Here is a 16661-nt window from a genome sequence, read left to right on the forward strand (position 1 = left end):
TATTGCCCGTCTCAATGCTCATGATGGAATGGGAATGTAACGCACAATGACAAAAATACACAAGAAAACGTTTTGGTGTTTGTGTGTATATGTTGTCTTTTTGTAATAAATCACCAGGAATTGTTGATAAAGGAGTATACCCCTCCACATTTTAAGTACATTGAAAAGTAGTATAAACTGTACAGGGAATCTGAAAAGAGAAAATTATCCGGGGAATTGTATGTCACTGACAGGGGTATTCACACAAAGACCTCGTGCAGAGACCCAGTGAAGATATATTTGGGTTTTATCTTTAATGTTGTAAATATGTCATATAGAGAAGTGGCACTCTCTTGCTGACATGAGCCGGCCCCTGTAATAAATAAAAGAACAGTGCCATGCTGGGGCACAAACAGGGACATGACTACATGCTCAGAACACAAAAGGCAGTGTGACACAGAGAGAGAGCGAGCGAGAGAGAGAGAGAGAGAGAGAGACAGAGACAGAGACAGAGACAGAGAGAGAGAGAGAGAGAGAGAGAGAGAGAGAGAGAGAGAGAGAGAGAGAGAGAGAGAGAGAGAGAGAGAGATCTAACACTATGGCTCAAACACTGAGGTTCAATAGCATTGCAACTAGAGCAGTTGTAGCCACAGGACTCATATTTAATTTAAAAGCATCGACAGTTAGAAAGGTGGATTGGTACTTTGACAAGACACAATCCTTTGTTAAATCACACATTGGAATTGGAAGTGGCTGATGTGTGCCAATTTATTTGAAAAGCGTGTTAATTAAATATTTATTTTATCCAATTCACTAGATTCACTAGATTAGACAAGATTCCCGTATTGCATTAAAGGGGTAGTTCGGAATTTTGGACATAGGGCCTGATTCCGAAGTGAGCATTGGTATTCTATATCACTGGAGACAGTTTTCAACACATTTCATTCAGTCCTTCTAGTTGCAGAGTTCGCTCGTGCTAGGCTAGCGCACGTCAACGGGCAATGCTAGCCTGCTATTAAAAACAGTCTTACCCACTCCACAGTACACCCGAGGTAAATCAATTATAACGCCAGACTATAGATTGAAATGTCTGTGTTGATAGAATAATGTTAGAAATAAACTAACCTTGCATCGCATGAATCATCGAGGGACTACTTTCTCAGCAGAAGCGGAATTCTACTATGCGCTGGTTAGGTTTGTAACCGAATCACGACAGAAGAACGTAAACAGAGAAGCGTGGGACAGAAGCGCAATTGAACGACTAGGCAACATGATGGTTCAGTGTGCTTTTAGAAATTGTAGAAATAAACGGTACAGATGGGCACCACAAAGTTTCCACCAATTTCCAGTGCGAGATCCAGAAAGGACTCAACTGTGGCTTGTTGCTGCTGGCTTTGACATCAAAACACCGGCTCGCACATGTACGGTTCGTTGGATACAACAAATTCCTCATAATCGTCTTCAAAAGCAGATGCATCGCTAACTCCTCCAAACGTGGCCATATCTTGCTAATTTAATACGCTTGTAGAATTCCTTCGTTCACTGTACTCTGCGTTTGTAGCAATGACAGCGGCAGGTAACCTAGGTATCAGTCCGCCGCTGCCGTAGCCTACGTACAGGAATATAAACACTGCTGCTGAGACCCCGCAATTCCCTCAAAATGCAATGCAATGCAAGGTTGGTTTTATTTCTAACATTATTCTATAAACAGACATTTAGATTTATAGTCTGTCGTTATAATTGATTTACCTCGGGTGTACTGTGGAGTGGGTAAGACTGTTTTTAATAGCAGGCTAGCATTGCCCGTTGACGTGCGCTAGCCTAGCACGAGCGAACTCTGCAACTAGAAAGACTGAATGAAATGAGTTGAAAACTGTCTCCAGTGATATAGAATACCAATGCTAACTTCGGAATCAGGCCCTATGTCCAATATTCCGAACTACCCCTTTAAGGCAAGTAAATCTGGTTTCCATGGATGTCGGATTCCACATGGCCAAACTTCATCAGGCTTCCCTGTAGTACAAACACACCCTCTGACCATATTTCTTTCTCTCTGTCTCTCTCCCCCTCACACACACACACGCACGCACGCACGCACGCACACACGCGCGCACACACACACACACACACACACACACACACACACACACACACACACACACACACACACACACACACACACACACACAAACAGCCACACACACACTCACACACACAAACAGCCACACACACACTCACACACAAACACCCACATTCTCACTGTATCCCTCTAACCCAGTCACACACAGACACACACACTTATAATAGACACTCGGCTCCAAAGCACAATGGCTGATGAAGTAAAATTGGCCTTGAATCAATTTGGAGACATCTAGCCATCTTATTACAAGCATGCAGACCTTTTTTGAAAGATTGACTACCCCATACACAAACACACCTATATATTTGTCTCCTCCCCTTAACCTCCCTGTCACTGCATGTAGTTAGCTTAAACAATCTATAACAATCTAATTCCTCAGCCCCTCTGATAGCCCTTCTCTTTATTTGCATGTTACTATGTTTATAGCATACTTGTAGCATTAAACATTCATTCGCACACACACACACACACACACACACACACACACGCACACATGCTCACAAACATTCATTCGCACACACACACACACACACACACGCACACATATATATATATATATATATATATAAGCATACATACTCCCATGCACCCACCCAAACATCGATCTTTTGGGCTCCTCCCCACAGCTTCCCTCTCTCTGCATGTTCGACTACACTATACAACAATTCAGCCCAATTTGCTTACCCCATCTGGCTCCCTCCCCAACAGTACTTCACCTTGGTCTGCAAGTTGTGTATTTCACTAAACCTCTCATTTCATGTGTCACACAAGGTTTGACACATATTGTTTCATAACATTTTATAACGACGATAAGTCATAAGTGCTTTATAAGCCTTTGGTTTAAGAAGTAATCACTTACAATGCATTCATTTGTAAGCCTTTAGTTAACGATTAACAAATCATTAAAAAAACGAATGCACATTTGTAGATGATTAAAAAGTGCTTTGTTGAAAGCTATTTTAGTAGCAGGTGTGATATGGACTATCCTTTGCAAACTATGAAGGTACCGGACTATGAATGTAAACCAATGCCCTGAAGCAGCCACTTGCAGAGCAGACATGTTGACCTCTTATTGTCCTATTGCCATTGTTTGTTTTATTATTTCTGTTTTGTTTTTTTAAACGATTTATTATGAGAGAGGAAGTTGTAATGGCCCTGTTATGGCTGCATAACTCTGTTTTGCTGCATAATGAGTGTAATCATTCTGGAAGTTGCTCAGACCAGCATAGATCTAATTAAAGAAGATGAAGGCCACTAGCTACAATGCTCCGATGTTTTCCTTGTTCTGCGTTTGTATGATGGCTAACTAGTGTGTGTGTGTGTGTGTGTGTGTGTGTGTGTGTGTGTGTGTGTGTGTGTGTGTGTGTGTGTGTGTGTGTGTGTGTGTGTGTGTGTGTCTTTCAATGTGCATGTTTTCCTTTGTATAATTGATATACTCCTATAATGTAAACTCAATTGTGTGAGACTGCATTTCCTTTTCTTTGCAAGTGTGTATGTGTGTGCATGGGTTTGTGAGCCAAGGCAGCAGCTAGCCAGATAAATGTGCATAAATGTATAACAAAGAAAAAGTCATAGCCTATTGAAAATCGAAATTTAACCATTGTATGTTGTTTTTTAATCTGATATAGCCACTCTAACACAGCATTGGAGTTTTCATAGAAGATAGAAGTGACATCGGTTGAACTCAAGTTAATAATGTGCGTATTCAGCACCGTCAAGCTGAGGAGATTGACCAGCATCCACAGCACGCCCGTACACAGCAAGACACGGCTAAATAGGTCAGGAGAAAAAGAGGGGTTATTCTGGACGAGAGCCATCGCTTTGGTGTTTAGATCTTTGGGAGAAGCTGTCCTCACTCTGGTCCTGCGGGGCAGGCTGTGAATGTAAACCGCTAGTGTTTGTGTTTGTTAGTTAGACCATGAGAGGGCTCTGCGAGTGTCAGGAATGCCAAAGAACAAAGCTGAGGCACTCGTAAGATATTGTTCTGTGTCTGCAACGCTTGGCCGATTTGCAACATTCGAAGGAGAAGTTGCTTTTTGTACCCACAGTGGTTGTGTTTCACCAAATGCAATATTTTCGTTGTTGGTTTTGTTTTTCGGAATACAAATCCAATGCCTCTTTCCTTCGTTCCTTCACTTTTAGGTGCTTTGCGGCCGTCAAGGTTATGAAGATCCTCCGGGGGTCCCAGCGGAGGAGCAAGCTGTCAACACTGGGCTTAATCTTGTGAACACCCCCGGTCCCCATCCCCGACCCCCCTCCACTACACTCCCTGATCTTCCCGGCCCATCTCACCCCCGAACCCCTTTACCCCACCTCCACCACCACCTACCCCTCCGTCTCTGATGGCTCAATGGGGCAGACCCAACCTGAGCCTCCACTGCTGGATGTGTGTGTGGTCGGCGGTCACATCAGCAACATCTGCAATGGCGTCTGGGTCAACCGGGGCAGCAGCCGCAGGTGCTGCGGCTCTCAGCCTCCCTCGCGACAATGCTGGGGGCCCGTTGGATTGGCTGCTGTCGGACAAAGGCCCCTTCCACCACTCGCCGGATTACATGGACTTTGTGGAGAAGAACCGGCAGGGCTTCTCTACCAGATATAAGATCTACAGGTGAGTGGGCGCAGAGTGGCAGTTTAACTTTAGGATATGTGCATGGGCTGGTGGATGCGGAGTGTTGTAACCGTGGAGATCAGACGAAGCAGCCTCAAGTCTGCAAGGGCTTTTTGTTTTCAACGGTACAGAAAGCTACCAGACTCATCTGGTTATTTATTTATTATTTTGTTCTCAAACTCTCGGTCCGGGAGCAGATGAGTGTAGAAGAGAAGAAACATTGACTTGCTGTGTTGCAAGCATATGCATATATCAAGCATATATGAGCATTTTAAAATTGAATTCACTAGATAGATAGATGGGAGTTCCATGCCTAAGGGAATTTTTGGTTGGTGTTAAACGTGTGAGTATGTCTTACTCTTATCTGATCTTAAACCCAGAATTTCTTTCTCTTTCGTCCCCGTTCAAAAACAATCAGATAAAGATTGATATCTATTGTATATAATGCTGTAGCTGTTCTTCACCAAGCAGATTTTGAATGTTTTGCTCTGATTCAAATCAAGGTTGTGATTTCTTTCATGACGATGTTAGTATACCTGGGGTCACTTGGTCCTGATGTCGAAGTGCCACAGCCACAGCGTGTGTTTCGATCTGAGGAGTGGTTAATATTAATGCCTGCGTGGATGGCATGGCTAAGGTTCCCGAAGACTTTTAGTGTAACGCAATGTGTTGTGCATTTCATATAAATTGGTCATTATATCGCTCACTCAGCAACACAGAGTTGCTGAATATAAACAATGGAAAGTCGGACTGGACCGTAACCATGGGGATAACCCCAAACCCCCTTCCCACCCTACTTAAAATTGCTTTTCCAAAATATGTTTTTAGGGTTTTTGTGTTGAATTCGATATGATACGAGGGGTTTACGTATTATTTAAATCCTTTGTTTTTTACTTTTATAGAAAGAAGTGAATGTCGCTCATCCATCAAGGTGAATGTGGCAACACACACCCTGTTGCCACCTCCACCAGATTAGACAATCCCAGTGTAACGTTGTCCATTTAACAACTATCCCAGGTTCATTCCGAGATGTTCATCTTGTCAAACCACACAGTGTGACACATAAAAAAGGAAAACATAAAAAGATTGCGTCTGTGCCAGCCTGAAATTAGTGTCAATAGACTGCTGAAGGATTTTGAACGTATTGATGAGACTTAGAGATGCATTGAGGCAGAAATTCAATTTTTTTTTGTCATTGTCAGTCTCTGTATTATAGATTATAGCCGATGGAAATTGTAAGCGAGGAAGAGAAATTGCACTCCATTTCAATCAGGCAAGGTGAATTAATTAATTGAGATGAAGTAGGCTGCAACTGAACTATTTTTATCCGTCAGGGTCCAATTACCTGCATTGTCAGATAGATGGAATGTCCTTTTTCAGGGAGAAAATGAAGAGCTACGGATGAATTGGAGTGTAATATTGATCGGGACACAAAAAGCTTTTTCTCTGAAATTATATTTGATCCATAGTATTATAAGATTGAATAATATACATATATAATATAAATATATATATATAATATAAATTATTTCATAGTCTATCATAAATTAAACATGCATTCCATTAGCAGTGAACATAAACTAGAACTTGAAAAAGGTATATGCTTGTCTGAGACCATTAATAACGCGCCATTGTCATAGCTTTGATTCTGATTTTCAATATTACAGTAACCATTCTTTGGCTTGGTGTTGTCAGGCTCAAATGTTGTTGGCAGTCAGTAATCACATGACAACTGGCACATGGCGGGACAGGTGTGATTAATGTCCTGTGATTTATTACAGGGAGGAACATTTCTCCTGGGGAGCTGTATATTATAACTTTAACTGCCTTCAAGTTTTTTATTCCTTTCTCCACACCCAGTCCTTAGGGGATGGAATGCTGATTGTGTCAGGTGATCAGGTGAAATACGCTGATTGGTTGAAAGGGAGAAATGATGACTCGTCAAGATGACAATGCAGTCTGACTGAGGCATCAGGCTTGGGAGCAATTAACACTGATGGCATCGTAACTCATGCCTATTGTCGTTTGGAGGGAACAGGATTCAGGCCACTGTAAAATATACAAAGTGAATGGACGGGTGGACGGGAGGTCTCAGACACCTATGGATCACTGCAGGGATGCTTTATGGCCCTTGGAAATTGGCCGCTTCATTCAGGATGTTTAATTAGGTTTTTTTTCTTCTTCCTTTATTTTTTTTTTCGATTCCAGGAAAGGCAGTGGCCCTCTGGAACCGAGCGGCATGGGCGGCAGCAAGATTAATAGTCTTATCATGTGGCCAAGTGATTAGTGAGCTCTTAATACTTATTACTCTGCATTATCACAGACTCCCGTGAGAGGCTTCCGTCAGCTGCACGGTTGTGTTTGAGGCTCCTTAGATTACCACAACACAGCCTTGATTAATTGTGATGGTATTAAAAAAAAAGAAATTGTGAAAAAAAGTAAACATTTAAATCTTCCCAAATTGAAATCCAATTGAATTCCGGCCCAATCCAGTTCACATGCCACAAACGTAAGTCAAACGCATTAATCTGGTGAAAAGGGCTACATTCTGCACTTTTGCATTGTAATGCAGTTCATTCATCATAGGCCTTCAAATGTCACTCTCCGATCCAATGCCATGTCTCCATTCTCATGGAGGCACGCGCTCTCTCACACACACACACACACACACACACACACACACACACACACACACACACACACACACACACACACACACACACACGTGCACACAATACACAATCAATGTCACTGCAGTGTTCTCACATCCCTTTCTTTACTGAAAGAATAGTTAAAATCAATGGTTCACACCTTATTAACACCATTTTGAGATTTGCAACCAAAGTCGTTTTAATTCCCTTTAGAATCGCCACATTTGCTGGCAAACCATATCTCCCTAACACTCCATATCATTCCTGACATATTTCAATGAAGAATTGCAAATGGCATTAGAATACATACCGAAGCAGGCAATTACAGAGTCAGGAGTGCCATTACTGCCGTGCAAGAACTGCACTGCAACTGACATTAATAATAGCCATACCTCTGGGTTGACTAATTAGAAAAATATATTTGAATTTTCTGAAGCCTTGGCCCTCAAGCAGACCATGACATAATATATATAATAATACACAATGCACCAGTATAAGCAGACCAAATCAGGCTTAACATCTCTATATGTGGGTCAAATCAATTGCTGTAGTCGATCGCAAAAGGTTTGGTGCTAGCAGCTTCGGATATTCTTCATGCTGCTGTTTGTTTGAGCGGAATTTTTTTGACGGCCCATTCCTCAATAAAAAGGCCCCATAATTCCTGCGGCTAAACCAGTAGAGCGTTGATTGAAAGTGACAATATTATTTTCGCTCCGGACCGGTTGTCCTCCTGAGCATGCTGGATCTCTGCTAAATCCTAATAAAGGCTTGATGACAGGAGAAGATGAATTACCAGTAGTGGTGCTTCTGGTTAAAGTAGCGTCAGGCATTCCCGAGAAAATGAAGGCTGTAATGAATTTGCACCTTCTCCATTCCTCTCCCTTCAATTTCTTCCCTCCTCTCACTGATTGAGTTTGAAAGATTTTTTGAATCAAGTGCTCTGAAAAAATCAAACAATGCTGTGTGTTTGCATATGTATGTTTGTGTGAGTTTGTATGTCTGTGTGTGTGTTTATGTGCGTGTTCGTCCTCCTCAGTGTGACAACACGCGTGCCCCTGTGCACCTTCGTGCATTTGTCCAACGGGGCACCCGCACACACGCGCTCACACACACACACACACACACACACACACACACACACACACACACACACACACACACACACACACACACACACAAACACACACACAGAATTGTTGGAAGGGAAGACAATGTGTGACTGCACATATGCGTTCACATAATGTGCGTGTGTTTGTGCTCTGCCTGCATGTTTCTGGAGATCCACCACTAGAGATGGTGTGACTATGGCTTCCACTGGGCCAACACAAAGTGGGCCTTCCGTTCAAACCACCTGTCCATTGGAATCATTGCCAGCCCTAACGCCTCCCTTGCAGCCCCTGCAGGGAACCAGCAGAAACAACAGCAGGCTTTTGGCTGATCGCAGGGCAGTCGCATGCCAACATTAAAGGGGACCAGTCAAGCTCTGCTATTGTCTTACATTAGGAAGTACTGCTTCATATGCGTGGTGTGTAGAATCCCAGTCTGCCATATCAACTCTGTATCCAAGCATAAATCCTTGATAGTCTTACTAGTGGCATCAGCAGCCCGCCACAATAGCAATATTGCCTTGCAAAATGTATGTATTTCGTTCCCTATTAAAAATGGGTAAATCCTATTTAATTGTAAAGCTGCCCGCAGCCCATTGATTTGTTTAGACCATCCTCGCCCCACTCTCGTTCTCTCTCTCTCACAAAAATGTTGACAAAGGCCCCGTCTCTGAATAGCCCATCCCCCCGTGCTAGCTCTGAATCAAAACATGATCATGCAAGGAAGGAAGAGTCTCTGGCCGAAATCCTGAAAAGAATCAATCCATAGTTCATCAATGATTTTCTTAAGGGACGCAGGAAAAACATTAAAGATCGAATTAAATACATGGTCCCAATCTCAACGAGGACTAGTGTACTGGTTTAGTAAGCTTTTCTTTGGAGGGGGGAAGTCCGAGATAGTTTCCACTAATGTAGCCTACACATAAATAGTCAGTTCAACCTATTATACAGTCTACGTGAATGATGTTCCCACTGGTGCTCCACTGGCCATGCATTTAGTAAGGCTATTGTTTAGGGCAGTGTTCATTACATTTTGTTTATTGTGTTAACATATTGACGCAATGGATCTAATCCAGTGGGAAAAAATGGACGTTGTCCTCCAAAAAAATCGAGGATCAATGATCTTAATCGCCCTCTTTTCATCTTGTTTCTTTCCAATGCGCCTTTGATTGGGCAAAGATTGTAACAAATCCAAAATAAGTTAATCAACTTACTAACATTTTGTAGTATCACACCGCCATTGACATTCAAATAATATGGATTTATTTATTTTTGACAGAGGAATATTCCACTCTACATGACTGACAAAAATGTGAATGAAGTTTAGTAAATAAAGACCGTTGCTTCAACAGCATTGAAGGGGTAAATGTTATTTGCTAAAATTAATAACCTATAGATCAAGATTTTTGAATCTGATGCACCTGTAGCCTTAGAGCAACAGGCTTGATAAAACTAATGACTTGGAGCGTACTCCCTAAAATCAGCTCTGTGGTGAACCCCATTTAATTTCCTTCTCTCCTTCCAGGACAAACCATTTGCTCTATCGGGGGTTTAAGATAAGACGGGGCCAGCTTATCACAGTCGACGATAACGCACGAAAAAAAAGAACGAACTAACAGGATTTCTGCGAAAACACTTTCTATAGCTACTTTCTAATAGCTCTGTGTACAGATACAAACACACACGCACACACGCAACAGACACATACACACACACAACCTATTTTTCCATCCCTCTCTCTGTACGTGGTGTGTCTTTGAACTACCTCCTCCACTTTGCAAGTTGGGACTTGGGAGAGTGTGCAGTGTCCCAGTTGAAGAGGTCATTTATTTGTATGCCATGCAATAAGGTGAGGATTAATAGCTACACCAGGTACATCTGACCGAGAGATTTGTCATGGACCTTTGTCTAAATCGTACATTGTCGGCAGAAAGGTCAATGGGGTACCTCATATCCATTAAGTTCAAACTGAACTTTCCACTCCCTTCCCCATTACACCCACACATGGAAAACCTCTTGTATGATACCGCGTTAACTTCTCTTTACAAGGCAGCACCAGAATGAAAAGAAAAAGTGTTGCTGATTTGATGCCTTAGCTGAGAAAAATTGTTCCCTCCACCTTCACAAAAAGTGTTGAAGGTGTCTTTGAGCGAGAACTCCTTCACCCCTTTTACCTCCACAGACCAGCAGATACTCGCTGCCGTGCTATGAGTCACACTCTTCCATCAGTGGTGTTTGGAGTCCACCTGCGCTGGAATGAGGCAGAGGAGGTTGAGGACATAACCTTGGTCATCCGTGGCTGATAGGAAAGAGTTTTAGAGTGGGCTCTTAATATATACGTACACTAACAGCTTTTGCAATGATGCATGGATGTGTGTGAAATGTGTGAAATGTTTACATTTAAAATGGAACATTACATTAGTATTTACAAAGGTCATGGTATTAGTGTTGTTATTTGTAGTCGTACAGTCGTAGTAGTGTGTTTATATAGTAGGGCTGCAAGAAATTGTTACTGCCATTGTCAAATCATCAAACAATTTCTTTATATATTATTATATTTTCCCATATTCTGTAAAATGTCCTAAATAACAGCAATTGTGGTATCTTTATCCGACAAGGATCCAGGAAAAACAAATTTATTCATTTTGTATTCATCTTTTAAGCATATTTGAATTTAACTGCAAAGTTAAGCTGCAAATTATTGTTATTTGAACTTGAAAAATTACTCGACTGATTTATCAATTACAAAAATTAGGCCTTGGTTACACTTATGTTATTCTTGCTGTTTAAATGGTCCGATAGTTTATATATAGTCAAAATACCTTGAGATTGGGCAGTCATGCATTGATGTTGAGAGGCTATTTAAAATAGGTCCATTCAATACAAGAAGCAGCTGGTCCGGGTAGGCGGAGTTCGTTCAAGTTCTGACCGTACGGCAGGAACATCCAGATATCTAAATTTAAAGTGAAATGGGTAGTAGCATATCGCCGCTGTGGTGTATAAATAAAAAATCACACATCTCAATGGCAGCTTATTCAGTTTGAAGGGCGTTTTGTTTTTTTGAAGTTAGAAAGACATTGGATATTCAACAGACATTCATGTGAATTAACGATGTGACCCGGGTAACTAAAGACACAATTACCAGTGTGAGTCCCAGTGTGTCTAGCGGTGCATACTTGCCGAGGAGATGGAGGACAATCCTTGTGGGCTCAGTGGAGGCATGGGGTGGTGGTTTAATGATGTAGCCTGCAGTTTGCCCGCATCGTGCCCAGATTGCTGTCTACACACTTATGCAATCCGATCACAAGGCTTGCCTGACCATCTCGGGATGTAGTCTAGCTCATCGGATGACAGTGTGAGAAGGATCTGTTCTGGGACTGCCCGGACCAGTTAATGCCTCCTGTTTCTATTGGATGAAAAGTCACACTGACATGACAAATGTAACGAGTCCTTAGATTCGATTACATTTCTGACGAACGAATAATCAACCGCAGCTCTGATTGATAGATCCAGTAGTGTTATCAGCTGTAGTAGTTATAACCTTTCATTACCGTTTCATATTTTTTCTACTTTTCAGGGACCATGCAATTCCCACTTGCACACGATAAAGCTTCAATTTGGTACCCTGTCAGGGATGCAATAATACATGAAATGATCATCGAAAATCTTGCATATGGGGCTTATTCCATCACCCTAAGTTAAATATGAAAAACATTTCTGTTCAAACAACCTCTCTCTCACTAGCAAGAGCAAGGTGAGGATAGACATGCGGCCTAGGACGATGTTTAATAGAAAAGTGTATGGATGCCTGTGAAAAAACAGATACAGGCTCGCTCAATGAGCTCTGCTACAGGTTTAAAGCCTCAACCATGACATCACAACATCTCGCTTATGTTCTCCTCAATCTAGATGAACTATAATATATACTGGTAATCACCAAAGTGTTTTATATTATAATTGAATGGGACTTTGGTAATAGGTCTGTCTGGCATTTTTTATTATCTTGTCTACCATTTGATGTTAATATACAGTAGCTGAAGCTTATTTAGACTGTTCTTATTAGGGTTGACTTCAGCTGTAGTTTCAGTGTTAGCAGTGACATTTATTGTGAAAGATAAAATGTAACCACATTCATGCGTGTATGTTGACAGATATAAAGTATCAATATAATGAATTGTGAATGTGTGTGTGTGTGTGTGTGTGTGTGTGTGTGTGTGTGTGTGTGTGTGTGTGTGTGGGGTGGGTTGTTAAATGTTACTCAATCTATTCAATGCGTACCATATGTCAAGGAATCTTTTTTTAAAACAAAAAAACATTTTGTTCTGGCTTTTCAATTTAAGCTTTGCATCTAATCATGACAATGTAATAGCCTTTGAAAGGTAGTTTAAGTAGTGCAAGTATAGATATAAATAAACAGCAGTTATCATTTTGTGTAACAACATCAATGCATATCTAAATAGCCAATGCATATTTCATTTAATTTAATAAACAAATAATACATATATATATTTGTATGTCTATAATTATTACCATATAGAAAAATAAAGCTGTGCATATCAGAAAACCACAAACACAATTCTGCTGATGCTACACTATTCATATGAATATAATCCAAAAATAATTTTGTAATTACATTTAATTGAATAAAGTTTCTTAACAAATTCGGGGTAAAATTATAATCGTAGAAGTCAGTTAAAGGATAAACAGAATCTTGTGCATTACAAAATACAGCATATATAATTGTTTTGTAAAAGCTGGGAAGGTGTCATGCAAGTACAGAAGTCCTTGATTTATGTACCAAAAGCCATAATTGTATATTGTATATCCCCCCAAAGAATTGTGGTTATTTGACTTGGACATAGCAATGTTTTTGCGCTGTGCAGAAATAAACCATGGCTGCGACAAGCTGTGTGGACCTCAGAAATCCCACTTTAACTCATAGCTTGCTAATGTTTACACAATAACAGAATCCACAAGAACACAATCTGTGAAGAGGAGATATGAAGGAAGAAATCTTCTGTGCCTTTAGAGCAGACAAAGCTACAAAAAAACAAATGCCATAAATTTGGCATTTGGATTTTAATTTGCGGTTGCCCAGAGCCACACAATGTAGATGATTCATGTTCGGTTCCCATGACTCATAACATTATCATCTCATAACTGTTTTCGGCAATTAAAAACGTCTACTTAAAACGAAATAACCACTGAAGGACAAGTTATTTAAACATCGTATGAAATACACTTAACAGAAAAAATAAGATAGAGGAACATTAAGTAAACAAGCTGCTGATGAGATTATGGTTTGTTTCAAAAATGTATCAGAGAATATGCTGGCGTTGTACCTTTCCGCTCATGTTCTTGGGCTTTCGGGTTGTTAAATCCATGTAAGGATGTCTCTCACTGATGGTGCTTTCAGCGTGTACAGTACCTTACTAAATACTACTAGGATGTTTCCTCAGCCTCCCAAAGTCCCACGCTTCTCTGTATTTTTCACCCCCTCTGTCCCTGCTTTACTTAAGCACCTCTCTCTGACTCTGTCTGCTCCCCGAGTGACCCTTCACATTTCCTGCGGCTGTTGAGAATTTTAAGCTAACGACCGTGTTGTGTGACATAGCATCTGGCCCTGTGCGCTCTGCTCCTCTTCCCCCTCACTATAGGCACACATTAATAAAAAACATGCCATTAATGCCAACCACTGGTGCCATTTCCCTTTTCCCCCTTGCATACCTTCTCAGGGAATTTGGGCGATGGAAGGTGAACAACCTGGCAGTGGAAAGGAGAGAATTCCTGGAGTCTCCGCTCACTTTGACACCCGAGTTCGTCAGGAACATTCGGATGCTGGGTCGCAGGCCCTCCACCCAAATGATCACGGACAACCTCATCAGGAAGTATGGGACCCATTTCCTGCTGTCAGCGACGCTAGGAGGTAAACACAGAGGATTGTATGGATTAACTTTAAGAAGGTTGAGTGTTGCATGTGTAAGGCTACCAAGCTCCCCCGAGGGGTCATAATAACATAAAAAATTGAATGTTTAAATCCGTGAGCACAGATTAGTAAAGTGTGCGGTCAGATTGGTAAAACTTGCGAACGGATTGGTAAAGTGTGCGCACAGATTGATAAAGCATGGATTTGCCATCCGCATGCCTTTTGTGAAGCAAATCGACCAGCCTTGAATTACGATGATAACATCAGAGTAACATCAAGTACATCATCATCATCAGACTGGACAAGCTGATCAGAAAGGCCAGCTCAGTGGTCGGGGCTGAGCAGCTAAAGGTCCAGCAGGTGGCAGAGGCTAGAATCCTCAACAAACTGGCCTCAATAATGACTAACCCCACTCACCCACTCCACGCCCTGAAGGTGATCAAGAACAGCACCTTCAGTCAGAGACTAATTGCACCAATATGCAAAACGGAGCAGTACAGGAAGTCCTGTATACCAGCTGCCATACGGTTTTACAATGCACAAAATTAACTTTGCACCTTATAGTATTTAGTATTTAGTATTTATTATTGTATTTATTGTAGTATTTAAGTATTTTAGCATATGAGGGAATGTGTGTTTGTTATGTTTGTTATGTCTGTCCACGCTGTTGTGACACTGTAATTTCCTGTAAAGGATTATTAAAGGATCTATCTATCTATCAGATTAATCTAGATTTAAATTTGAATGGGTTTTCATGTGAAAAGCACTAACAATGCACACAAAGCTGTGAAAGGGCCATACCACAAAGCTAAATGAATAGCACTGATTTCATTATCATTAAAACTGCCCTTAAATCTAGATTAATTGTATTTAAAGTAAAGAAGTAAGTAAGAGGTAAGAAGCGGTCAACGTGGTCCAAGGCAGGTCCATTTACTGAAGTAAAAGATCCATGTGGTCCTCTGAGGGCACACTTTACCAATCTGTGCTTACACTTTACGCTTTACTCATCCATACGCACAGATTTACACTTTATTTTTTTATCAAGGGGTGCTCCGTACAAACCCTTATTGGGTTTGCTAATTGTACCCTTCGGAATAAACCCACCAAACTCTGCACTCTGCTCTTCGGAACATTTCTTGTGAGCTAATTATGCATTTGGGACCAGATTCTTTTCCACTCAAATGTAGATGTTGCAGACCCCAGAGTGGCAGATCCTATATTTTTTCTTTCATTTAAGTTAATTAAAACTTGCAGTCTGAGGTGTTAGCCACACAGGAAACCGACAAATAAACCCGGTTCGATAAGATAAGTCAAAACAAGTAACTCAATAGCAAATCACAGGACTGTGGCAAAAAATAATGTGTCATTGCATTGCAGAGATCTGTGAAAAAGCCTTCACATCTTTAACATGTTACCATCCATAGCCAAACACACACACACACACGTACACACGTACACACACACACACACACACACACACACACACACACACACACACACACGTACACACATACACACACACACACACACACACACACACACACACACACACACACACACACACACACACACACACACACACACACACACACACACACACACACACACACACACATTAATAAATAAAGGCCAAAAAAAGGCCCACTCGGCCCACATTTAGCACTCTTCAACAAAGCCTGCTTTAGCTTGGACTGCTGCTTTTGAAAAGTTGTGCTTGCAACCAGCACAAATAAGGCATCTTTGGCTGTCTGGCATATCGCCCATTCTTTGTTGAAGAAAGTATAGAAAAATGCAGAATTTGTCGCGCCTTGGGCTTTGACCAGAAATGTGCTGTTCGGATTAAAAATTGATTGCTTCAGTGTCGACAAATGTATCAACTTCATGAAATGTGTAAACGGCACATAGAATGAAAGACACAACTTGAGCTGAACACTACCGCTTAAAATTGTGCGTAAATCATGGAAACGTTTTAAGTTTATTCAACCACTAGCACAAGAAAGTAGCACAACCGGTGCTCAAAGCAGCAGGAAAGCCAACATCCTGTTATTGTTGCTGGTTGCTACTAAATGGGGCATTTTTGGGGTTCATGGTTTCGTCATCCGCAATCAAAATATTTCTCATCTAATCCTCTGCAGGTAGGTGTGAAAATGTGACAAATGTTATTTTCTTACCAGAAATTTGTGTAAAACAAACATACACTAATATTCACCTTAACCCCAAAGCTAATGCCATATCATATTGTGCATAACTT

The 16661-nt window shown here is 41.2% G+C and overlaps 1 protein-coding gene across 1 annotated transcript in view; it reads left to right on the forward strand.

Annotated features, from left to right (window-relative positions):
• Nucleotides 1-1493: 1493 nt before the first annotated feature.
• The window catches only part of LOC130393005 (BMP/retinoic acid-inducible neural-specific protein 3-like), a 31852-nt gene continuing 16684 nt past the window's right edge, over nt 1494-16661 (forward strand). The window contains exons 1-3 of the mRNA XM_056603571.1: nt 1494-1656; nt 4262-4727; nt 14220-14410. Coding sequence (XP_056459546.1) covers nt 4462-4727; nt 14220-14410 — 457 coding nt within the window. The 5' untranslated portion in view covers nt 1494-1656; nt 4262-4461. The remainder of the gene's footprint in view (nt 1657-4261; nt 4728-14219; nt 14411-16661) is intronic.

The sequence above is a fragment of the Gadus chalcogrammus genome, chromosome 12 (genome assembly GCF_026213295.1).
Source record: "Gadus chalcogrammus isolate NIFS_2021 chromosome 12, NIFS_Gcha_1.0, whole genome shotgun sequence".
In the NCBI taxonomy this organism is placed as follows: Eukaryota; Metazoa; Chordata; class Actinopteri; order Gadiformes; family Gadidae; genus Gadus; species Gadus chalcogrammus.